This window comes from Vulpes lagopus, chromosome 3, assembly GCF_018345385.1.
Source record: "Vulpes lagopus strain Blue_001 chromosome 3, ASM1834538v1, whole genome shotgun sequence".
Classification (NCBI taxonomy): Eukaryota; Metazoa; Chordata; class Mammalia; order Carnivora; family Canidae; genus Vulpes; species Vulpes lagopus.
In genome coordinates, this window is record NC_054826.1 from 138,959,437 (window position 1) to 138,986,950 (window position 27,514).

General features: G+C 34.9%; 1 protein-coding gene and 1 pseudogene across 4 annotated transcripts in view; both read right to left on the bottom strand.

Annotated features, from left to right (window-relative positions):
- Positions 1–3,071: 3,071 nt before the first annotated feature.
- AGL (amylo-alpha-1, 6-glucosidase, 4-alpha-glucanotransferase) overlaps positions 3,072–27,514 on the bottom strand; it is a 73,544-nt gene continuing 49,101 nt past the window's right edge. For all 4 annotated transcript variants that reach the window (XM_041748092.1, XM_041748089.1, XM_041748091.1 and 1 more), the window contains exons 26-34: positions 24,897–25,122; positions 23,637–23,748; positions 18,640–18,775; positions 16,799–16,911; positions 15,525–15,736; positions 13,774–13,871; positions 12,005–12,092; positions 11,760–11,893; positions 3,072–5,577 (exon numbers count right to left, since the gene is read on the bottom strand). In XM_041748092.1, coding sequence (XP_041604026.1) covers positions 5,460–5,577; positions 11,760–11,893; positions 12,005–12,092; positions 13,774–13,871; positions 15,525–15,736; positions 16,799–16,911; positions 18,640–18,775; positions 23,637–23,748; positions 24,897–25,122 — 1,237 coding nt within the window. In that variant the 3' untranslated portion in view covers positions 3,072–5,459. The remainder of the gene's footprint in view (positions 5,578–11,759; positions 11,894–12,004; positions 12,093–13,773; positions 13,872–15,524; positions 15,737–16,798; positions 16,912–18,639; positions 18,776–23,636; positions 23,749–24,896; positions 25,123–27,514) is intronic.
- On the bottom strand, positions 14,485–14,594 carry LOC121488583 (annotated as a pseudogene).

The following is a 27,514-nucleotide window of genomic DNA, read 5'->3' on the forward strand; positions in this document are numbered from 1 at the left end:
GTGTCATCATACCAACACTGGAGAGAGACTGGGCCAGATTACAGGGGATTCCAAATGTCCTCTGAGCAGTGATGGGATAGAATCAGTGTTCAAGAGAGGTTTTCCTCATAGTTCTATGAGGGATGAAGTAAGTTGTGACCAACTCAGGAATAATTATATTAGTCTAAGGACAAGACAAGAGTGTGAACAGAAAGAGGTGATAGAAGAGAACCTAGTCAGGTAAAGTGAGACTTTGTGATCCATCAAATGTGATGTGCTATCAACATGAATCTTTTTGTATAAGAAAAAGTGGCTAAGAAGACTTAGTGCTTAGTTTTGCACTTTCAGAATCTATCAGCTACAATCAATATTAGCAGTAAACATTTGCAGAGTGAAGTGCCGTATCTGTTAGTGACCTTCTATAGATATAACTTGCTTCTTTTACGATTCTCCATGCCTGGGGGTGAATCCTGACTTCTTACCAAAATCCACAGGTAGCAACTTTGACAGCACAGCTGGTCATCTCTTAATTTTTTTTTTTTTTAAGATTGAATATATTCATGAAAGGGAGAGAGAGAGAGGCGGGGCATGCACAAGCAGGGGGAGAGACAGAGGGAGAGGGAGAAGCATACTCCCTGCTGAGCAGGGACACCCCCCCACCCATGTGGGGCTCCATACCAGGACCCTGAGATCATGACCTGAGCCAAAGGCAGATGTTTAACCAACTGAGCCATCCAGGCTCCCCTCTCTCAACCATTCTTATCCTCATTATCTGACTCTTTACTGCCTCACTTTGATAGGACATTTATATTTGTAAATGTATCCAAATTGTGTCACCTAACCCATGCTTGGCACTTGGGGTCTGAATATTTAGCAAGAAAAAGATCAGTCATCTTATTCAGGCAGATGGCTGCAGACACGGCATTCTGACCAGGTGATAGGGGGTTATGTCTAGATCTAAGCAGAACAAGATCTGTTTTCTGTAATCAGATGACACTGATAACAGCCATGCTTGACCTATGGGTGGATGATGGCAAGAAATGTGAGGACAAGAACAGAAAACTGCAATTTTGAAGATCTTTGAGAGAGAGATGATTTGTTGTAGCAAGACCAGAGGTTGAGTCTTGGTTCTGTAATTTGTGTTGTGTGATGTAGAGCAAGACACTTTATCAATGTTCTCATTTATAAAATGAGTATAATACATTCAGTATAAAATTGACTATTATATGGTAGGGGTTCATAAATGTTTATTAAGTCTGAATTTTTTTATTCCAACTAATTGGCTATTATGTTGAACCAAAATGGATTACATACATAATAGCAACCAAAAACATAAAAATTAGGAAGAATTTCAGAAAGCTAAAATTTTTTGGAATGCAGACAGCCTATATTTTTAGGTGAGATGAAATATTGTTAATGTCAGTTCTTATCACATTAACACATACTGTGAATATAAGTTTAGTAAAAATAGTAAGAGAATACTTTTTGGATATGTAAAAGTACTTAGGAAGAACAAAGAGAGGGGTATATAAAACAGGATTTCAAAAAAGGAGAGTAGGAAATTAGTAAGAAATAGCTCTAAAAATATTAAAATAAGATATTATAAGTTAAATGAATAAATAGGCATAAATAACTAATATATCCCAGAAATTAAATAATTATAAAAAGGAATCACTATATATGTCATATTCAATTCATGAGTTTGGAATATAACAGTTTGGAAAAAACCTAAGTCATGTCTCATCTCATTTCTAGATCCTGGTATAAAACACATAAATATAAAATCAGAAGGAAAAACTTATTAAATTATTGAATGAGGCTGATTAAATTTTGAATAAATAGAAGAGTTCATGAAGATAAATCTGAAGATTTGACTCAAATTAGCTTTTGTAAGTTAAAAAACCTCTAACCAAAAAAAAAAAAACCCAAAAACCTCCAAACAAGATAACAAAGCAAATATTAAGAAAAAAATTGTAGCCAAAATGATATAGTATCAGTATTAATAATTCAAGGCTTGTACAAATGGAAAAAACAAGCAAACTAAACAACCTGCTTGAGTTTATTATTTTGGCACATTGAGGATCTATAAAAATAAGTTTTGTCAAGTTTGACAAATTCACTCATAAAAACTGATAGAAATTTGGATTTCCAAGTTACTACACCTTTTCCCTGAAGATAAAGATACGTATCTGCAGTAAAAATGAACCAACAGTAATTAAAGGCAAGACTAGATGGATCAACTTGGGTCATTTGATGTTATTTTATAATTAAAAGTGAGACAAAAAGAAAAAGTGAAAAGGGGTGCCTGCGTAGCTCAGTCGGTTAAACATCCAGCTTAGGTCATGATCTCAGGGTCCTGGGATTGAGTCCCACTTAGGGCTCCACGCTCAGTGGAAAGTCGGCTTGAATTCTCTCTTTCCCTCTCCCTCTGCGCCCCCTCCCCGCCCCCCCATCTCTCTCTCTCAAATAAATAAATGAACCTTCTTTAAAAAAAACATGGGGCAGCCCAGGTGGCTGAGCGGTTTAGCACCGCCTTCAGCCCGGGGCGTGATCCTGGAGACTTGGGATCGAGTCCCACATCGGGTTCCCTGCATGGAGCCTACTTCTCCCTCTGCCTGTGTCTCTGCGAATAAAGAATATTCACAGAATGAATGAATGAATGAATGAATGAATGAATAAATAAATAAATAAATAAAATCTTTAAAAATATAAAAATAAAAAAAAACATGAAACAATCTTTCTGGCCACTTTTAGGAGGCACACATCTATATCACATCTGTTCTGGCCTATAGTATTTGCCTTTAGCAAGTTAATAAAAGATAAAAAAAATTTCATGGTATAGTAAAAGGTTTCAAGAAATACCAGGTGAGTATATAGTTGCTAACAGATTTAATTATACATCAAGTTTATTTTGCTCCTAATTTCAATATGGCTAATTAAATAAATTACCAAACAGCCTAAAATTCTTCCTCTTCCTTTCTGCCCCCTCACATCCTGCAAAAAAAAAGTACCCAAAATAAGCAAGCCCTGAATAAATGGTAATGGTCAACAAATTAGTTAATTGGTAAATAATGGAATGAAATAAAATATGGTCCTTTAGAAAATATTTTTATTTTCTTGGCACACAGACAGAAAAATGACATTTTCTTACTAGATATAGCAGTTGAAGACATATTGGAAATGCATTACAATTTACTAGGTTATAATGTCCACAGATATGATGGCAGATCTCATGTTTCCTCAACTATCTCTGAAACTTATTAAATTATCATAGCATATTGGTTATACTGGCAAACTTTTCATGTTAAAGAGTCAGACTGATTTGGATTAGCAAAGAACCAAGGCACAGAACCATCATCAAAATGTAATACAATGGTACCTCATCCAACATCACTCAGGAATGAAGCATTCTATTTAAATGTTCTTTAGTCATATGACGTTTATCCCTCTAAAGTCTAAAACTGTTATTTTAACTACCTTTGATGAAATAAGTCTAACATGCCTTCTTAAACTTTAAAATAGACCATGCAGATAATCACAATGTTCTTTCCCTAATATTCCTTATTGGAATATCAACCACTTAATTTTCTAGTACAACATGATACCCTTAAAAATTACTGAGATGGGTAATTGCTCTACAATCCAATATGGCTATGTTTTAGAAATTCTCATTATCTATCTATCCATCCATCCAATCATTCATCCCATTTAACTATCAGCTATCACTTGCTTTCATTAAATACACTGGTTTTCAGTTATTTTTATCACCTTTAATAAAAGAAAGTATGGTAGAGCAACATAACTGCAAAAACCTTTGATGACTAATGGTTCTCTCTTTCAAGGAAGGTTATTCCTTGTAACTGCATAAGTTAGAGAAGTGTATACATTGAACAATGAAGAAGGAAGGGACACTTGGAAACCAGTGAGTTTATAGATAGTGATCATATTACTATCATAACTGCCCTTAAATTTGTAGGATTTAATCTGCTTTATATTGGGAAACCAAAAAAGTACGCTAGTTAAAACTATTTCTAAAGTCAGCGTTGAAGAAGGGTGTGTAGGACACATTAAGCTGCATGAGCTTTTGAGTGTAGGAATATCTTAAATAAATAAAACATCACATATTTTTGCTACCTAGAAGTTTTAATTTACTTCTTTTTCTTATTTTTATTTCTTAAAATGGTTGGGTATGTGACTTTTAATTGAGAAAAGTGTTACTGTACCATTATTTCATTAACTATAAATACACCACTGAATAATATTAAATAGCAATGAAAGGGTTTTTACAACTATTTTCTTTCAACCAGAAGTATAATGATTTTATATAGGTGTCTTCTTGAGACAAAAACAGTAAAACAATAAAAAATTCCATCTGAAGTATTATTCAAAAATATTAACTCATATAAAGGTTAAAAACCTTTTTCTTTTTATGACTTTGCAGAATTAAGGTCATGAGAAAAATTTTAAATTATTCTATCGAATTCAAGATAACTACTAAATTCATGTATTTTTATTATATTAAGATTGTTCTCAATGCTAAGCTTGTCAATGTAGGTTTTAGGTAATAGGAAACTAGCATCTACTATGATCCATCAATGTGCTTTTACAAACAAACTAAAAATAAGTTTTAGAAAATTAATATAGCATGTTTTTCTTTGACCAACAATGTACATTTTGAGAATGTAAATCATCTCATAGTAGGAAATAGGACCTCAAGATTAATTTTATAATCTTATAAAACAGTTTTTAGGAAATAAAATTCTTAAATACTTGTGTTTTTTCATATATCCTATGTATGCATCATTAACATAAGCAAATTATAGCAAATATTAAAATATTAATTAAAATATTAATATTAAATACCCACCACACATTAATATATTAGTGAAGTAAAAGCACACAATGAACATCTGTGCTCCATTTCTGAATATAACATTGTAGATAGACACTTCCGTGATTCAATACTTAGTATTTATCAAATGCTGTGTGGGAGGTGCTAGTAATAATATACTAAAAGGTGAGAACATTTGTTAACCACAGTAATATTCAGTATGTATTTTTACTAAAGAAAATATAATACCAAGATTTAAGGATACTTTTCCATTTCATTCATTATTACATTCTCATATTTCATTTTCACTTATGTACAGTAGATTACATGATTTTTATTTTTTAATCTCTGGATTTCAAATTCTTAATTTCTAGACATTTCAAGAATACTTCCTGAATTCAAAAGAAAAATATCCTATTGGTAATGATAGTTTTTCTTTCTGATTCAAATCAAAAGCTACTTCTGTCCATTAAAGAAAAAAAAAACAACAAAAATGCTTTTAAAGTATTACCTAATTGGGCATCAATATCATATGAATGAGATTTTTAAAATGACTCAAGTCTGTGCATATAAAGCATTTACATTATATTTTGACCTTGCATTCCATAATATTAAGTGATTGTATACTTAATACATATTCATGAATCAACTATAAGTCATAGAGTGTTTCAAGAACAGTAGCGATTGACCAGGCTTGTGTTTCACAGCTGAAAGGGCAGTATTGGCCATTCTCATTGGTCAGTTCAGGAAGTCCTTTCCAAGGGGATCTTAAAAAAAAAAAAAAAAAAGACATTTTATGAGATACAATATAACACGTATCTTGTTTGGATTAACAAAATAGGCAATACACTTGGCATTTTTTCCTTCTAGTATAGAAAAACAATCATCTATAGCTATTTGCTACAAAATAAAACAAGATATCCTAAAGATCTATGTATATAAAGAATTTAGACTGAAATTATTCTTGGATATTCAATCCTTGGAATTTAAGACTTTGAAACACAGAAGATTCCTTTTATGTATTAAAAACAGAAGAGGGCAGCCTGGGTGGATCAGAGGTTTAGCGACACCTCTGGCCCAGGGCATGATCCTGGTGACCCAGAATGGAGTCCCATGTCAGGGTCCCTGCATGGAGCCTGCTTCTCCCTCTGCCTGTGTCTCTGCCTCTTTCTCTCTCTCTGTTTCTCATGAATAACTAAATAAAATCTTTAAAAACACCCAAACAAAAAGAAGGGATGCCTGGGTGGCTCAGTGTTTGAACGTCTGCCTTCAGCTGGGGGCATGATCCTGGAGTCCCGGAATGGAGTCCCACATATGGCTCTCTGCATTGAGCCTGCTTCTCCCTCTGCCTGTGTCTCTTTCTCTCTGTGTCATAAATAAATAAATAAAAATAAATAAATAAATAAATAAATAAATAAATAAATAAATCTTAAAAAGAAAAAAAAAGATTCTCTCAAAAAAAACCCCCAAAACCTAGAAGAAACTACCATGCCAAGCAATATATAGAGAGACAATTATCTTCTCAGGTCTAATTTTATTACTTTCACATGAAGTTTATGAAGCTCAAATTGTAATTATGTAGACGTATTACATTTGATTTTGATAAAATTGTAAAACAGAATAATGAAAATTAGGAAAGCAATGCCAATTAAAAACAATCTGAACTTCTTTTTTAAAATATTTATTTATTTATTTATTTATTTATTCGGGGGGAGGGGGCAGAAGGAGAAGTAGGTTCCATGCAGGGAGGCTGACATGGGACTCTATCCTGGGTCTCCAGGATCACACCCTGGGCCAAAGGCAGGCGCCAAACCGCTGAGCCACCCAGGGATCCCACAATCTGAATTTCTATAGTAATCTCTCATTCTACCGAATAATTACACAGTTTTTATTGTGCATTTATTATATTCTAATACTTAATGATTTATTTACATTATCTCATTTATGCTTATAGTAACCCTGTAATATAAGTGCCATAATCGTTCCTATTCATAGAGCAGTAAGAGGTTTACGAGGTTAACAACTTGTCCCAGGTCTCACTATCAAAACACAGTGTTGTTATCAAATCTATTCTTACTTTCAGTATAATCTCTTAAGTATGAAACATAAAGTTCAGAAATCCTGGAATGTCTCCTTTTTAAAGTTGGGTTATGGGAATGTGTTTCACCATTATGCTTTGTAACTCACAGCTCTAGGGAGAGTATATGTTACATTTTACTCTTCTGCAGGTATTAAATATTTTATAATTAAATGAAAAAGATAATTCCCTTAGGTAAATACGAGATTTTAGCTTATAACTAATAATAATACCAGCTAGTTACCACATTTAAAAAGCTGTCACAGGGAAATAGAAAATAGAAAACTTGTTTCCAAGGGTTCATGCTACTTCACAGAGTAAAACACCAAATTACTGAAGTTGGGTACCAGGGTATCGTAATCAGTTGAACTGTGTCTCTCTCAAAATTCATATGTTGAAGTCCTAATCCTCAGTACCTTAGAATGTTAACTTACTTGGATATAAGGCTGTTATAGATATAATTAGTTATGATGAGGTCACACTGGAATAGGATGGGACCATAATCCAATATGACTGGTGTCTTTATAAAATGGGGAAATTTGGTCACAGAAATGCACACAGGGAGAAAGCCATGTGAAGACTGGACTTACGCTGTCACAAGTCAAGGGATTATCAGAAGCTAGGAGAAGGGCTCGGAGAGATCCTTCCCTAGTATCGTCAGAGGGAGCATGGCCCTGCCAACACTTTGATTTCAAATTTCTGTCCTCTAGAATTGTGAGACAATAAGACCATATTTAAACTGTTCAGTTTATAGTGCTTTGTATGGCAGTTCTAGCAAACTAACATAGTACTGAAATTAAGGGACAAAACAAACTTACGGAACCAATGATATGCTGTTCATAATTGTATGTGGAACTAGAACATGGGAACATATCCATACTGGTAGAAAGAAATCTTTCCCTTACTTTCCGAAAAATTCACTCCTCAAGTCATTAGGTGGGACAAAGAAGGTTGGTAACCACAGTTGGGGAGGAGAGGAAAGAAGGGTTGAAGGAATAGCACAAGGTGGGATGCCACAGCCTGAGGGCTATGAAGAGAGTTCACACCAAGGGTGGGGGTGTCCCAGAACCCAAGTGGTACAAGGAGGGAATCCACACATAAGTGTGACCTAGTGTGGGGCTGTCATGCCCAGGAAGGGTGAAGAGGTCATCTATGTCTTGGGGCACCCTGGCATGGGGTGTCAGAGCCTGAATAGGGTGAGTTCAGTCTATCCGGTAATGATAGCAGAGTGTGGGGAGTAGCTTACTCACTGTTGGAAAAGGGAATTACAAATATGAAAAGCTAAAAAACAAAATTAAACATTGAGTGGAACTGGTGTAGATGTAGGTTTTCAATATATAGAGATAAAAAAGTACCCAGAGATATAGATCTCTCTCTCTCTCTGTGTATGTATTATATATATTTCCTAGCTTTATCTGCTGGAAGGCACAGTAACAATAATTCCCCAAGGGCAATAAATATACCAAGTATTTAGATCTGTTTTTTTTTAATGTATGTATATATGCATGTATGCATTTATTTCTTTTTAAATAATTATATTTTTATTATTATTTTTAAAGATTTTGTTTATTTATTCATGAGACAGAGAGAGAGAGGCAGAGACATAGGCAGAGGGAGAAGCAGGCTCCATGCAGGGAGCCCGACGCAGAACTCGATCCCAGGACCCCGGGACCACACTCTGAGCTGAAGGCAGGCGCTCAACTGCTGAGCCACCCAGGCACCCCTAGAATTTATTTTTTTAGAGTAATCTCTACACCCAGTATGGGGCTTGGACTCACAACCCTGAGATCAAGAGTCACATGTTCTATTGCCTGAGCCAGCCAAGTGTCCCTGGATCTGGGCTTTTAGATAAGATTCTTCACAAACACAAAAAGTAAACAAACCAGGGACAGAGAACTGCCCACCTAGGCTAGGGCAAGAAAAGTAAGATATGAGCTTAAAACATCTTATTAGGCCAGAAAGCAAAGGTCTTCCACTTCTGACAAACATGGAATAATGCAGACAGAAGCTCCCTTGCGCCTGAAACAATGGACAAGGAGAATGAAGCAATAATCTTCAAGATGCTGGATATTAGGCAACAAAGAACAGTGATCCCTAAGAAATGAGAAGAAAATGCAAGGAACCCTGTAACTACCATACCTTACTGGCTCGAGGGAGTTTCCAGGATCTGACATAGGAAAGGGAAAGGGTAGAGCCTGGCAGACTCCTGGAGTTGAAGAAATGGAACAGATAGTCCAGGAAGACCAAGGCTGCTAGAATTTTCAGGACAGAGTACGAAAAAGGAGAGAACTCCGGAGATATGCAGAAGGTCCCACTCAACTATTCGCCTATTGATCAGTCAATACACAAGAGTAAACTAATGAAGGATGGGGAAAGAACTACCTGAAGAATTAAACTCGTACCTGACATTTACAATGGGTCAGGAACAGTGCTCATTTCTACCAGCCAGGTTTGAAAACTTCATAATTTTAGGGATATGGGATAGAGAACTCAGGCCATGACTCATTAGTGGAGAATAATTAGCTCTAGACTAAATCCTGCTCTGGGTCAGGCCCAACAAAGCTTAAAATCAAAATCTGAAAGGATCAAACGTTTGCAAATAACTGCATTGCAAAACAAAGTCCAAGAATATTTATAGAAATACAAAAAAAGCTGATACCAAAACACAGGTAAAGAACAGGATAAAACAATCCATAAGAAGGGAATCATCATAAATGAAATCAACCCAGATACCAATTAGCAGACAAAGACATTAAAATAGTTACTGTAACCGTATTCCATATGTTCAAAATATTCAACAGAGACACGGAAGATATAAAAAAGACCACAATCAAACTTCAAGAGATGAAAACAATGTGTAAAACGAAAAATTTACTTAATGGAATTAGTGGAACATTAGAGAGTAAGGATGAGTAAGGATGATAGCAGATTTACTGTCAAAACAATGCCACACTTCAATGCACTGAAAGAAAAAACTTGTTAACATTGAATTCTCTGCACAACAAAAATAACTTTCAAAAATGAAAGCAAAATAAAGACTTTGCTAACATTTAAGACCTTAAAGAATTTATCAAGAGTAGGCTTGTACTATAAGACATTATAGAGGAATTCCTTAGGCAAAAGAAAATGATACCAGATGGAAATAGATATTCACACACAGAGGAACACTGGAAATGGCAACTATGTGAGTAGTTGCATAAGACTTTTTTCTGTATTATTTATTTAAATATCTAAAAAAAATAACTGATGGCAAAACAAAAATAGTAACAATGTTGTGTGGGGCTATAATGTTTGCGAAGCAAAATAGATGACAATAATAGCACAAAAGGGAGAAATGGAACTATACTATTTTAAGATTATTATACTATACTTGAAGGTATACTGGAGGGTAAATTATGATAAATTAACCTAAAGCAACAACTTAAAAAAGTAGCTAATTAGCCAACAAAGGAGATAAAATGGAGTAAATATATGCCAAATAATAAATATCCAGGGACCCATGGGTAGCTCAGCGGTTGAGCATCTGCCTTCGGCTCAGGGTGTGATCCTGGAGTCCCAGGATGGAGTTCCACATCAGGCTCCCAGCGGGGAGCATGCTTCTCACTCTGCCTATGTCTCCGCCTTCTCTCTGTGTCTCCCATGAATAAGTAAATAAAAAAATCTTAAAAAAAAAAAAAATCCAGTCCAAAAGAAGCAGAAAAAGAGGAAAAAGCTAACAAAACCCATAATAAACAGAAAACAGATTTCTACTTAATCATATAATCACATTAAGTATAAATGGCCTGAAGTTTCCAAATAAAAGTCAGAAATTATCAAGCTGCATAAAAAACCAAGTCCTCATTACATGCTTCTATGTACAAGAAACCTACCTTAAACATAAAGACACAAGTAGGGGGATCCCTGGGTGGCGCACCCGGGATCGAGTCCCACATCGGGCTCCCGGTGCATGGAGCCTGCTTCTCCCTCTGCCTGTGTCTCTACCTCTCTCTCTCTCTCTGTGTGACTATCATACATAAATAAAAAAAAAAAAAAAAAAAAAAAAAAAAAAAAAAAAAAAAGACACAAGTAGGTTAAAAGTAAAGGATGAAAAAATATATAGTGTGGTAAAAACTAATCGAAAGAAACCTAACATGCTTATATTACTATCAAAGTGAATTCTTTTTTTTTTTTTTTAAGATTTTATTTATTTATTCATGACAGACACACAGAGAGAGAGAGGCAGAGAGACACAGGCAGAGGAAGAACCAGGCTCCATGCAGGGAGCCTGACCTGGGACTCGATCCTGGATCTCCAGGATCACACCCAGGGCTAAAGGTGGCGCTAAACCGGTGGGCCACCTGGGCTGCCCTATCAAAGTGAATTCTGAAGCAAAGATACATTGCCAGTGATAAAGAAGGTCATTTCATAATGATAAGAGGGTCAATTCATGAAAGAACATAATAATCCTAAAACTTCTGCATCTCATAATAGCTTTCAAAGTAAATGAAGCAAAATCTCTTTCCCCTCTGGCAACCACATAAGTCTTTAAATCAGTTAACTCAAAAGGCCCAGCCTAAGTACTTTTAGTTTTTATATTTCTTCTGTTTTAAGCATACCCCCAAAATATCCACTATATTTAAAAAATCAAAGACTATTCCACATGTGTAAATTATATAATATCATGTCCTTAAATTAAGATAAATAACCTAAAATAGTTAAAGGAAGATGAAAATTATATCATTGAACTTGTCATGTTAAATAAGAGTAAAGTTTTCAAATTTCATTGAGATACCTAAAGTATATAGGAATGAATTTTAAGGAACTGTTATTTACCTAATATTTAATAAACTGACTAAACCCTAGATGAAAATTACATGCCCCCTGACGCCTTACCTCTCAAGATGAACATAATGTCGGGAAAGAATGTTTTTAACCAAAAACACAGTCTTGGCATTGGCCTCTGGACCCATCAATTTAGAAAAATATAATTTTGCACGAAGAAAATACCCAACGGGCCACAGCCACTCCTAAAAAAGAGGATTTAAAAGTAAAGGAAAAAAAAGAGCTGTGAATATTTATGAAGTTATTTGGAAAATAATTTCAACTGAAAACTCTGAAAAGAGAAACGAAATTCTTACAGGTCCTTGGTGATAATTGAAACCTTTAGCAAGATTGTAGTTGTCATTGTCTAAGGCATTGTCATAAATTCCACAATAAACCATATCACTGCAAAATGATTGAAATTTAGGTTAGAAAAAGATCAAATATTACATAAGAAGCATTAGAAAGATTTTTCAATAGCAAAAGTAAGAGAAATAATCAAATAATTTTGTCTTCCAAGTCTATAGAATAAGCAAGCTCATTATCTATTTAACCATAAATTAGTATATACTGGATTCAGAATTTTTTTTAACAACCTGTCTTAAAAAATAATTAATTAATAAGTAAACTCTAGGCTCAATGTGGGGCTTGAACTCATGACCCTCAGATCGAGTCATATGTTCTACTGATTGAGCCAGCCAGCCACCTCCAGAATACTTTAACAACATGTTAGGAAATAATTAACAAATAGTTACTGGCTGATACTGAGAAATATAAAGTATTCAGGTATCTTGCCTTCAAGGAGTTAGTCTGACACTAAATATTGGTTAAAGCCAATTATCTCACTAAGCTTCTAATATATTAATGACTAAAATACACATAAAATAATTTGAATTAGTAAACATTAAAGATATAGTTTTATTATTATGTGTTAGAAAGGTTGCTTTTGAAACTTCTCCATGAAGTTACTTTAAAATTAATTAAAATTGGTATTTATCAGATTATAAGTACCAACCAAATAGACATAGAATATTTATACACACTTATAAACTAAACAATGTATTACAAACTTATTGTGACAGATAATTGAAGACAGTTGTTGGTCAGTTTAATGAAATTATTACTTTTCTTTTTTTCTTTTAGTGAGAGACAGAACTTGCCACATGAGTAAGCCTTAACTGTGGGTTTTAGTTTTGACTAGTGGTTCCTAATGCTTCTGAAAATTCTGGAGAACACCTCCACCTCCGAATGCGGATAAGTATACACAGAAAAAGTTTGCATCTCAAGACTGAAATGAGTATACAGTAAATTAGGAAAATTCTACAAAGGTGGGGGCACAATATAGAAAAGAGGGTCTATAGATTGATATAGAAAGCAACTTAATGTTGAGCATCAAGCTTTAAAAGAAAACAGCAGAAGACAAACAGGAAGGTCATTAGAAACTCAAGAAAAAACAAAAGTTGGGAAAGAAATTAAAATGGCAAAATTATAAAATAAAAACAAAATCAGTTATTGGTTTAAATAAAAATAGTGGGGTAATTATATAGAAAGGATGGAAATGATTAATGGTTATGTGAGAAAAGAGTTACATCTTCAAAGAAATAACCAAATAATGTCTAATAACAGCCGCATACACATAGTATTTAGAAATAGGAAGAGAATGACTAGGAGTTAACAACTTGGAAAATATGGACTGTCTCTGAGAAGACAATTATGTCTACACTTCCAATGCCCATAATCATGTATTATTTTTACAATCAGAAAAAATAAGCATTAGGAAATATTTATAACATTAGTTTTATAAGCTTAAAACTCTTCTTGATTACTAAATAAAGGACAAGCATTATGAACACTGATATTTAATGAACATACAGCTGGTATTTTTAAAAATTCTGACATAATTTTAGAGAGTTTACTGACAAACAAAAATTATGACTGATGCAATACAATATCAACAACATTTTTAATATTTGTACTCCAATTTACTCTAGACAAAAGTTTTCATGCCAAGATTAAATATAATTAAATAGAATTATATATCAAATACCATATGAACAACATTCTTAATACTTATATTCTAACTTACTCTGGATCCAAAGTTTTCATGCCAAGGGGACCAAGCAGCTTTTTTTCTGCAATCTCCAGAGCTTTCCATGCTTTCTCTGCAGTAAAGAGCTCAGGGGCCTAACGAATGTCAAAAACAAATATTCAAACTTTTAAAGATCACAAAAGAATTAGTTTCTACCCACAGTGGAACATAAACTATTCATAAACTTGGAAATGAAAACTGTTTAAAGATAGTGTGGGTCAGAATTTGTTTCGAGTGCAGATGCCTAACCAGACCTAATGCTATGGGGCTGACCTGGAAGCACTGTTCTTGGCTTTAGGAGTTAGGAAAGCTGTTAGAGGTGATTGTTTCCTTGTGTCATTTTAACAAAGTGTTCAAGCTCCAAAAAGAAGTTGCCACAGCTACAATGAAGCAGAGCACACTTAAACCCATCTAATTCATTTTTCAGAAGATTTACAGTAGCTTCCTTTAAAAAAAAAAAAAGATTTATTCACGAGAGACACACAGAGAGGCAGAGACATAGGCAGAGGGAGAAGTTCCCCACGGGACCCTGGGATCATGACCTGAGCTGAAGGCAGATGCTTAACCACTGAGCCACCCAAGCATCCCTACAATAGCTTCCTAATTTAAATGTATCTGGTAGTCATTTTTTTGCTATTGGGATCATAGTAAAATACAGAATCTTGTACTCTAACAGCATGAGTAAATTTACTTCTGATATGGAGAAGGACAGAAAGCACTGGTGGCTAAGAATCTGCATTAATTTTAATGGTTAAATGAAATCCAATGCATACTGAAGAGTAACAAACTATAGAAATGATCCTTGAAAGTATAGTCTTTGCATACTGAACAGAAGCTAACTTTACATGCCTTTGGATTTTTTTATTCTACTATAATTTATAGTACCATGTTTACTTCTCTTTTTGACAAGGTAGAAACAGCTAAGCAGGCATGGAAGAGTACATGCCATCTCTATTTTACTGTCCTAGTTTATTTTTAGACTAAGTAGAGATAAAAGGAGTCTAGAATTCTTGGCTGGATAGATGCATTATAGCAATACAACGAAGGAAGTAGAATATAAGTTAGAAGCTACTCACATTAGTTCAACAGTCTAGATCTTTCCAACCAGTGGGTTGAGGTACTGGTCATAGCACAGGTGTGCTAAAATAGCCATGCCATCAGCTTTCAAGGCAGTGGGGCAGGGCCTGGGGCTAAGTGAAGCAGGTTCAATCTGACACAACCAATCTACTTCAGTTAGCTCAGTGTGCTGTACAAATATCTTTCTTTTCTATGTGTGCTATGATATGAAAAGTGTTGGGAAGCACTTCATTAGTCGTCATCTATTATTTTCTTTTTTTTTTTTTTAATTTTTTTTTTAATTTTTATTTATTTATGATAGTCACAGAGAGAGAGAGAGAGAGAGAGAGAGAGGCAGAGACATAGGCAGAGGGAGAAGCAGGCTCCATGCACTGGGAGCCTGATGTGGGATTCGATCCCGGGTCTCCAGGATCACGCCCTGGGCCAAAGGCAAGCGCCAAACCACTGCGCCACCCAGGGATCCCCATCTATTATTTTCTGTTTTTTGATATGGATGTTGTAGGTTAAGGGTGGTATGCATAAAGCTTTATTAATTTAAAAAGACTATATTGAACTAGCTAGTAAGCAATATGCTTTTTGGCAACTAAATGAATTTGAAAACAAATGGGAATAAAGAACTAAATACACTCCATCACAACATTTTTGAAATTTGTAAATAACAATTCACTTACCACAACCATTGCTATGGTAAAATTAGGCCTGAGCTGATAGTCACACCAAGGGCTGGAAGCTCCATAACTATCTTTGTATATGCCACGCTTGTGAACCAGGTTAGGATGCTTTTCATTAAAATCTGAAGGGTCTTCTGACACATGAAATAGCTTTTCAAAGTTGTCTTGTATTTTTTTGTTCCACTCATCATATGAGATTGTCACAACCTTTCCTGAAACATGATAAAAGACTTGGCAGTTTTAAGCATTCAAAGAAATCCACATATTTACTTATAGCCAAAGAGTAATATTTAGGCAATAAATTATCCACTTCTTGAAAATGTCAGGGTTTTTTAAAGGACACTAGCCTGAAATAAAAAATCATCTTTCATTATATTATCAGAAAGGGTTAGACTCTAGCAAATGATCCTTGATTGGTCTTTGTATCACTCTTACATGTTTGATAAAGTTATGTTTATTGTGCACTTGAAATGAGGCTAGTCTGAATTGAGAAGTGCCAGAAGTGTAAAATATATACTGAATTTCAAAGAAAATATTCCTCTCACAAAAGAATGTAAAATATCTCATGAATAATTTAACGCTGATTATATGTTGAAATAACATCTGGCATACACTGAGTTAATAAAATATAATTAATTTCACCTTTTTCTTTTCTTTTCTTTTTTTTTTTTTTTTTAAGATTTCATTTATTTATCCATGAGAGACACAGAAAGAGAGAGGCAGAGACACAGGCGGAGGGAGAAGCAGGCTCCATGCAGGGAGCCCGATGTGGGACTCGATCCCAGGTCTCCAGGATCACACTCCGGGCTAAAGACAGCGCTAAACCGCTGAGCCACCCTGGCTGCCCTTTTTTTTACTTTTTTCAATGTAAGTATTAGAAAATTTAAAATTATATATGTGGCTTAAAAAATTATATATGTGGCTCAAATTATATTTCTATTGGATAGCACAGTTCTAAAAAAAGAGATCTAAAGATTTCATAAGTGTTCACAAAAATGCAACTTGCTCACAGTCACATTAAGGGCAAAGAAAAGCACAATAAGGCAATAACTATGATGCTTTTCATATCTCAGTTCAAAGCTGTTGCAAAAATATGGTTAGTAACCAGTTTTGTTACAACTTTATATGAGTAAACTAACGTTTTTTCTTTCTTAATCTTGAGGGTTTTCTAATATTAGTTCACTGAGTCAAATAACAATTAGGTAGATTAGGAGTATAGGAGTATAGACAGCATATTCAATTTTTTTTTTTTTTTAATAAAATGAACAGCTTACCATGTCTTTTTACTCTGACTTCATGATAAGGGAAAATTCTTTTTTTGGATAATTCCAGCAACCAGCGGACAGTAGATTTACTCAGGCCCACAATTTCCACAGCAGACCCATCTCTAAAATTAAAAGAAACTTTATTCTGTAAGTTGGAGTCACTTAAGCACTACTCACAGGGCATTCAATAAACAATTCTGATGAATTATAAAAACAACCATCTATGAAAAACCACTCACTTTATTGAAATGTATATAAGAAATGCACATATAAGAAGGCTCTCCTATTACTGTTTTACCATTTCTTACCTTCTCAACACTTAAAAAAAGTTCTATGGAGTGGAATGGTGATTACAGAGTTAAAGGAGATGGCAGCTGGAAAAGGCAGGGGTAAAGAACTGGAGAATATTGAAACAGAGTACCAGAGAAAAGATGGTAAACATGGGATATGGGACTGAAGAAAGCTAGGGAAGGTATACATAACAATTTCAAAGCCCATTTTTAAGGAAAATGGAAGGGAAGTACAAGAAGACCTAATAATGTACCAAAATAAACATGTTTTAAAAAGAATTTGCAAAGCATGTAACAACAGCTATGATTAAATAATTTTTTCTTGATAATTCTGACTGAAGATAAAATTTGTTTTTGTTTTCTGTTGGTTAAGTATCTGACTCCTGATTTTTTTAAAAATAATAATTTATTTTTTAAAATTTAGATTCAATTTGCCAACATATAGTATAACACCCAGTGCACATCCCATTAAGTGCCCTCCTTAATGCCTGTCACCCAGTTACCCCATCCCCCACCCATGGTCCCTTCTGCAACCCTTTGTTTGTTTCCCAGAGTTAGGAGTCTTTCATGGTTTGTTTCCCTCTCTAATTTTTCCCCATTCACTTCCCCACCTTTCCCTTATAATCCCTTTGACGATTTTGAAGATAAAATTTAGAATAAGAAAAAAGTTTCTTAGACTTGATACTGCCTTTTTAAAACATTTTTTAAATTTAATTTTTATTTTTTTTTAAAGTAGGCTCCACACTTAGCATGGAGCCCCATGTGGGGCTTGAACTTATGACCCTGAGATCAAGACCTGAGCTGATATGTAGAGTCACATTCTTAACCAACTGAGAGACCCAGGCCCCCCTAGACTTGTTACGAAGTATTAAGCATTTGAAACCATAAAAAGAAATGATGGGACAAAAGATAAAATAATTAGGGGGAAAAGGTTCAGAAATTAAAAGTATTTCATAAAGAACAGAATAATTGGGTATTTTCTGTATTTACAATCGATGGACATAATGAAATGTTTACAATAAAAGCATTTCAGGTTAAGAAAAGATCTTAACAACAGGGATAATGAATCATAAAACCTTCCCTTGAGGTGCTTGCAAAGAATCATCTCATGAGAACTTCTAGAAAAGAACAGACAGCTTTACTCAATGACTTGTAACAAGAGAGTTGTGTATATGTATATTGTGGGGAAGGAAGGAGTGAGTGGAAGAGGAAGTAGGAGGGAGGGAGGAAGGGAGATTTTTTGACTGATTTTTTAAAAAAAAGATTATTTGAGAAAGAGTGCATGTGTGCACACATGGCAAGGAGGAAGGGCAGAGACAGAGAATCTCAAGCCAACTTGACGCTGAGCATGGGGCTCAATTCCAGGCTCAATTTACCACCCAGGAGATCATAAACTGAGCCTAAAATAAGAGTTGGATGCATAACTGACTGAACCATTCAGATGCCCCAGATTTGACTGATTTGATACGAAGGTTTCATGGTTAATAGAATAAAAGACTCCACAAGTATGTGATTTTAAAAAGGGTATTACTATATAAGCACCATACAAATAAAGCCTACCTTGGAGTGGCTGGGATTCCTCTGTTTCTAGCTCTATCACTTTCTCCCATTTTATCCATCCATGTGCCACAGTTTAAGCGATTTCCTCCATAAACAAATCCTGTTTCTTCGTCAACCCCTGCAGTTATATTAAAGCCTAAAAAAGCAAAATGAAACATTTATAAAATCTGAGAGTGATATAATAAACTAGGACAATCACTCTGGAGAGCAATGTAGTAATACTGTAAAAGTTGAAGATGTGCATATTCTAACACATAGTAATTTCTTTTCTAGATACATACTTTAGAGAAAACTTTACCTATGCGCATATGAAGATATGTATGAGGATATTCAATGCACCACTCTATTAGCAAGAAAATATATAAATTATGTATATACAATTATAAAAATTATAATTTGTAGAAATTACAGAATTTTTCATTCAAGTCAATGTAAACATTTCTTGTTAGACATAAAGATTGCTTCATTTTTTAATGTGATTATAAGCAATGCTATAATCAGTATTATATGATAGGACTTTTTTGTGTGTTTTAGATTATTTTATGGACTAGATTCCAGGAGCATAATAAATTCATGAACAAAAATATATGAATATTTTAAATCTCATAAAACATATCTAGATATCTATCTCTACATTGCTTTCCAAGAAGAATGAGTCAATTTACAATGCCATCAATAGTAAGTGAATACCTCTCAAAACTAAAATGTTATTTGCTACTGTTTGTTATTTTTTTTGTTACTGTTTGTTATTGATTGAATTGTGTAAACATCCAAATTCATATGCTAAAGTCCTAACCCCAGTACATCAGAATATGACCTTATTTGGAGATTTAAATTTAAAAATTAATCACATTAAAATAAGGTCATTAGCCTGCACTCTAATCCAGTTCCACTGGTATCCTGATAAGATGAGGAAATTTGGGCACAGACAATGCACTGAAGGAAGCTGATGTGAAGATATAGGGAGAACATCGTGTAAACATGTACATGGCTATCTACAAGCCTATGAGGGAGGCTTGAACAGATCTTTGTCTCACAGCCCTAACTAAGGTCGAGTCAACCCTGTCAATGCTTTAATTTTGGACTTCTACTCTCCAGAACTGAGAAACAATATATTTTTGTCATTTAAGCTACCCAGTGTATGGTACTTTGATATGACACTCACAGCAAACTAATACACTGGGGTTTTTTTTTTCTAATAATAAATAGACTTACAGCACGATGTGCCATGCACTATTCTAAGTGCTTTAACATACATATTTCGTTGAATCCTCATATCAACCTTAGGAGGTAGGTGCTATTATTATATTCCTTTTACCAATGTAGAAAAGGGAGGCAAAGAGACGTTAAAACCTATCCAAGGGAACACAGCTAGAAAATGAGCAGAGATGGGAATTTTAACACAGCAAGTCTGCTTCTAGCATTGGTGCTTTCATTTATGCTATACTGTCTCATGATAAGTTAGTAGGGAAAAATGGAGACCCACTTTAATACGAATTTGTTTGAGTACTGGTAAGGCTGAATGCTTCTCTCATGTTTATTAATAGACTATGTATGCATGTCCTTAGGCAAGCTACTTTTACCTCCTGTTCCTATTTCCTGTAGTGTGAGTTAGGGATGGAAGGACTAGCCTCTGGAAATCAATCAATCAATCTTGGAGGATGTTGTAAGAGATATGGAAAGAAAACATGATCAAAGTACACATAAAAGTTTATTGCTGCCTAAAAAAAGGCAATAACCAAAGAAAAGAGAAAGTAGAGTCACAACAGTTTAAGTTTTTTTAAGATAACAGTTTAAGTTTAAGTAAGTAAATCTTAAGAAAAAAAAAAAGAGAACCACAAGGACAAAAGATGAATTGATTAAAATGGAATGAATTGTTTCTTTTTTATTTGTAAAAGGCAAGCCTACAAAGTTAATAAAAGTAAATGAGACATTATCTGTGTACCTGTGGGCCAGGTAGGATTTCTGAAATAAACTACAGTGAAGGACATCATAGATAAAGTTAAGTTGGGTGCCAGACTGGGAAAAGGTTTGTGCAATATCTAAAACTGACAATGGATGAATATACAAGGGACTCCTAGAAATCAACAAGGAAAATATATAGGAATGATGAAATATAAATAAAGGCAAAGCACATGAACAATTTATAGAAAAGGAAACTTTCTTAAAAAATAATAAACAGGAATAATACTCAAATCCATCAGTAATAGAATTGCAAATAAAAACAATTACATGTTGCTTTATACCCATGAGATTAGTGGAACATGCACATGGACACATAAGAAGCCATTTTAATTATTAGTGGGAATATAGACAGGTGAAATTAGGTAGTATTTAATCAAAGAGCACAAAAGTATAGTATATGCAGCTCTGATATAGCAATGCTAAGCGAAATAAGCCAGACACAAAAGAACAAATACCCTATGATTTCATGTATATGAGGTATGTAGAACAGTCAGATTTATAGAGGCAGAAAATAGAATAGTGGTTAATAGGGTTTAGGGGAGGAAAGAATAAGGAGTTATGGTTTATTGGGTGCAGAGTTTCAGTGTGGGATGATGAAAAATTCTAGAGATGGAATTCTAGAGAAAAATTCTAGAGATGCAGTGGCCACTGCATACTTAAAATGGTTAAAGTTATGTACTTTATGGTAAAATGGTAAATATGTGCATTTTGCCACACATATAAAATCTCCAATAGTAAAAAACCAAAAAACCCAACAATCCAATTAGAAAATGGCAAAAGACACACATTTCGTCAAAAAGAGTTACAGATGACAAGCAAGCACAAGAACAGATGTTCAATACCATTAGCTGTTAGGGAAATGCAGATTAAAACCACAATGGGTGGTGGTATACCCAACCACCAGAACAGCTTAAAAAAAAGTGATTAACATCAAATGCTGCTGTGGACATGGAGAAACTGGATCTCTCCAGTTTGCTGGTGGGATTGTAAAATGGTAAACCACTTTAGAAAATAGTTTGCAGTTTCTTATAAAAACAAATTCAGGGAAGCCCCATGGCTCAGCTGTTTAGCGCTGCCTTCAGCCCAGGGTGTGATCCTGGAGACCCGGGATCGAGTCCCACGTCGGGCTCCCTGCATGGAGCATGCTTCTCCCTCTGCCTGTGTCTCTGCCTTTCTCTGTGTGTCTCTTATGAATAAATAAATAAAATCTTTAAAAAAAATTCATACTTACCATATGGCCCAATCAAATATTTGGGCATTTGTCCCAGAGAAATAAAAATTTATTTTCCTACAAACACCTATATATAAATGTTCATATTAGCCTTATTTACATAAACCAAAAAATGGGAAAAAAACAAAATGTCCTTCCACAGGTGAATGTTACATCCATGAAAGAGAATACCACTGAGCAATAAAATGGAATAAACTATTGATACATGTAATAGATTGGATGGATTTCAAAGGGAATTATGCTTAGTGAAAGAACTAATCTCAAACGGTTACATACTATACGATTCCATCTATATACATTCTTAAAATAATAAAACCACAAAGATGCGTAACAGATTAGTAGTTGTCAGAGACCAGGGATTGTTGGTGTGACTCTAAAGGTGTTAGCATAAGAAAGACCTTTGTGGTGACGGAACAGTTGAGTGTCTTGATTGCTGTAGTGGTTACATGAAACTATACACGGGGCAAAATTACAAAGAACCACACACACATGCTCACACACAAATGAGTTAATGTAAAAATAGTTAAAACTGGGCAGCCCAGGTGGCTCAGCGGTTTAGCGCTGCCTTCAGTCCAGGGCCTGATCCTGGAGACCTGGGATCGGGTCCCACATCAGGCTCCCTGCATGGAGCCTGCTTCTCCCTCTGCCTGTGTCTCTGCCTCTCTCTGTCTCTCATGAATAAATAAATAAAATCTTTAAAAAATTTTTAAAAAGGACTCTAATAAATAGTTAAAACTGAATATGGTCTATAGTCTAGTTAACTAGTATTAAACTAAACTAATGTCAGTTTCTTAATTTTGATATTGTACTACAGTAAGATATAGATACAGTAAGGTAAGATATCCTCATTGGGGAAGCTGGATGAAGACTTCAGGATACTCTTATATATCATTTTTGCAACTTTTTTTTTTTTTTTAAGTAGGCTCCATACTGGACATGGAGCCCAGGGTGGGCTTGAACTCATGATCCTGAGATCAAGATCTGAGCTGAGATCAAGAATCGGGCACTTAACTGACTGAGCCCTCCAAGTGCCCCATGTTTGCAAATTTCTATCAGTCTCTAATTCTTTCAACATTAAGAAGAAAAATCTACATGTACAAAAAAGCAGTATATGTTTCAAAGGACTATAAATACACAGAATTGTATATGTATATTGTATACCCTGCATATGTCTTTGCATTACTTCCTATATGGAAAGTCTCTATAGAGTAATAAAATAAATTATCATTAGCCTTGCACTGGCCGGTGATGATAGTATGCCATAAAAATAGGAATATGATGAACTTCTAAGAGGTTAAAAAAGTATATCTATTTAACCGTGTAGACAAAACTTTTTACAAAAAGAATTTTATAAGACCCTAAGTTACACTGATTGTAAATGAAACCTTAACTCTGCCACTTAGTAGTTGTGTGACTCTAAGCAAGCTACTCTGCTTCAGTCATCTTATCAACACAAATGGGAACAGTATAACTCATCCCTAGTGTTCTTGGGAGTATTAAATGGGAATAACATGGTAAAGCTGTTAGCATAATGCCTAGCACACAGTAAGCACTCATTCGTTATTATGATCATAAACGCAATCACCAAAACTACCTTTCAAATTAACTGACAAAATATATAAAATTTTATCTTTCATCTAGAAACTAAAACTAAACTAGTGAGATCAGGAACTATGTTAATCTCTCTCATTGGGATATTCTGAAGTTTTACACACAAATAAAATATTTGTCAAATACATGAATAATATAAAAAGTTTAATTCTACCTCATTAGTCGATCTTTACTATGTAAAGTTATGTACCTTCGTCCTTCATGTTTCGGTCTATTTGTGGACCAGCATTCCTCTCTCGGAATTGTATGCCCTGTATGTGTCTTTGCATGACTTCCTGTATTACTTCAAACAGTGGTTGATCCTGTTGGAGACATAATGGATATTAGTTCTGTTAGAAATTACATTTTTCTTACCTTCTCTCAAATCCCACAGCTGAAGTTTTGTGAAAACATAGATTTTTCCTTAGGAGAAGAAATGGGGATCAGGGGTGGGACTGGAGAAAAAAGGAGTTCCTATACCCCAAATCATACAGTCAGCCTCTGGCATATGAATATTTAATGTATTGTAGTTTTGACTATTCATGAAATAGTTTATAATTTTGCTGACATGAAATGTCAGTGACATGAAATAGTTTATAATTTTGCTGACACATGAAAATAATTCTTGTGAATTTCTATAGTTTCCATTAGAGTGAATTGTGCAGTTAATAACTGTATCTATCTTATACAGAAATCTAAACTTTAAATTGGCATTGCTCTTCTTACTTATCCACATATATAGTAATGGGGTAAATTACATAATAAACTGATACTTTATATAAAAACTTCTTTTTTTGACAAATGTTATAATATAAAGGTAGATGAGAAGTGGAAGAAGTACAGTTATCATTGAACATTACTGACGGGGAAGAAAACCACTTGGAATGTTTATTTATTCTGCACTGTTCATAAGATAAACTCTGGACTCCCTGGATTAGTCATCAGGTGCTCCACAACCTGGTTTACCCTTTCCCACCTACTCTTAATACTCTGCAGGTACCCTATACAAAAAGCCAAAATAGACTAAGCAGTATGTCCTAAACTGTGCTTCAATCTACCCTGCTCTTTACTTTTCCTTTCATCTCTGAGGTCTTCCCACAACATCTCTCACCTCTGCTGAAATCCCACTCATCTTTTAAGGTTCAGTTTAGATGAAATTTTTAGCTACTTATGAAGTCCTCCCTGAGAACCATCTACTAGATGATCTCTCTCCCTTTTATGCACAGCATTTCCCATACACCACCTTTTGCAATGACCATGTTATGTACACATTATCTCTTCTATCATGTTGCAAATTCTTTAAGCAAGAAGCAAGTCTTATCTCTGCAATTGCTCATAGAACCAGTAGGTGCTAAACATATACCAATATTTGAAGAATCTTTCAGATTTGGATTCTTCATTACAAACATTTTTATATCAGAAGCTAAAAGTTATTTTTAAGGAAAAAAAACTGTTTGAAGAGGATTTTTACCAGTGTGCCGGCAGACAAAGGAACAGAATCATCTGTAGGATACATTCTGGAAACTGGGCACTTGAGAATGTCTAGGCCATTTGGAACCATTTTACAGTAATCCTGAATACACTGTAGCCACCACCACACAGCATCCCGGCAATTGTATCTGGCATAAGTTCCTTCACCCAGGAGATTAGGAATGAGACCGTGTCTCAGGGTACCAGCAAATGCTAAAATTATATTCCTAAAACAACAGAATTAAGTGGATCATTTAACACGAAAACAATCACTTAAAAAGTTTAAGTCCCTTTTTGTGACTATTATTTCAGATGCATTTTCTCTCTTGTCCCTATTTCTTTGAATTTTCATGTAGAAAATGGTCATAATATGAGAGATTAAGCCTTGAATTAAAAGCTTGAAGCCTTAATCCTAGCCTTGGCTTTTTCCTTGACAATCTGTGTAGCTTACCCTCTCTGGGATAGTTTCTTCATCTATCAATTTAGGTATTGGACTAGGTGGTTTTTACGGTCCCTTATAGCTCTAGATTCTACTTTTGAAATCTGCGGTATTTCAAAATCTAGGTAAATACGACATGGACAAGAACTTTATTATTTTAAATACCAAAGCAAATACATAAGAAAACAAATGGGTAAAAGCTGACCTTGAAAATCATGATTTATTTAAAAAACCTGACAGAGAATACTTTATATTTTAACGTATTACTGTACTATCATATACCAAATGACAACTTTGTAAGATGGGATAGCATTTCTAAAAAGAGCATGAAACTAAGAAATAACAATGGGGTTTAAAACCTAGCATTGCAATCTGTATACCCTAGGAAAAGTCATTTAAAATGTCCTAGACTAAACCATTTAGAAATTTAATTAATTTTAAGTCTCAGTTTAATGCTGTTCTCTTAAATAATAGCACAATAAAGGTTTTTCTTGTATTCTGCAGTAGAATGTTAGTATGGACAGTGACATTTTCAATTAATAAAATCAGAATGGAGCAGTTGTAACCATCCAGAACAATGTCATACACTTGAAACTTGAATAAAAAGACCTCTGTCCATGAATACCTCTGCAGAAGGATGAAGTAGAACTCTCTGTGCCCACCAAAATGGCTTTCCTATATGCCTCAATCTACTTTTTGTTTGTTTGTTTGTTTATTTTTTTATTTATTTTTTAATTTACGATAGTCACACAGAGAGAGAGAGAGAGGCAGAGACATAGGCAGAGGGAGAAGCAGGCTCCATGCACTGGGAGCCCGACGTGGGATTCGATCCCGGGTCTCCAGGATCGCGCCCTGGGTCAAAGGCAGGCGCCAAACCGCTGCGCCACCCAGGGATCCCTCAATCTACTTTTTTAGCTAGCTGTGGCCAGGTTACTGGATTCCAAAGCAAGAATGTGAATGGAACTAGTGTATGTTAAGTGTGTGGAACAGCTGTATTTTTCCCAGGCTCTTCCCTCTCTGCCAGTCGACTAGAGAGTAGTACTCAGAGGCACTAGGAGATGGTCGATCCTCAAGATGAAGGAGCCTGGATCCCTGAATCACTACATGGAAAGCTGCCTCCTGAATACCTATTTTGGACCAGAAATTATAAATAAATTTGTGAAAAACCACTGAAATATATGAATTTATAATTTAGAGCAGCTAGCACTACCTTAACAAATACATTATTCTCTCAGAATCATATAGATCAGAGTGGGCAACTTTTTTGCAAAGGACCAGATAGTAAATATTTTAGGCTCTGTTGGCCATATATGGTCCCAGTCTTGTGTTACTCTTTTTCAAATGACTCTTTAAAATAGTAAAAACCATTCTTTGCACCCAGGTCATACAAAACAGGTGATTGGCCAAATTTCTCTGACCCCTGATCTAAATACTCATCTATTTAGATAGATAACATAAAACTAAGCAGCAGAAATTGTTGATAGTGTATATAGAAATGATAATTGGGAGCCCAGACAACAAAATAATAATGATTTAAAAAACTAACATTTATGCAATGCTTAGCATGTGACAGATCCTAATTGTATTAGTTCATTTAATCCTCTCTAGGGGTGCCTGGTTGGCTCAGTGGCTTGAGCATGTGACTCTTGGAGTTATAAGTTTGAGCCCCATGCTGGGTGAAGAGATTACTCTCAAAAAAATCTTTTTTCAAAAAAGATTTTATTTATTTGAGAAAGAGAGAGTGAGAGAGCAAGTGAGCATGATTGGGGGGAGGGGCAGAGGGACAAGCAGACTCCCCACTGAGCATGAAGCCAGATGCAGGGCTCCAGCCTAGGATCCTGAGATCATGACTTGAGCCGAAGTCAGACGCTTAACCAAGTGAGCCACCTGGGCGCCCCCCAAATATAAAACATTAGAAAAAAAATCCTTAGAAAAATCCTGTAAGTACTATCAGTATTTTACAGAGTACAAAGAAGATAAATAATGTATCAGTTGGTAGTTTAGAACCAGGGTTAGAACCTGGCAGTTTGGCCCCAATCCAAGTTCTTAACCATTACACTGTGCTGAACCCTAATGTTCCATTTCCTACTTCTTTTTTTTTTTTTTCCATTTCCTACTTCTTAACCATAGTCAAGAGTATTTAAGGAGGAAGCAAACAGCCTCTCAAATTTCTACAGCCC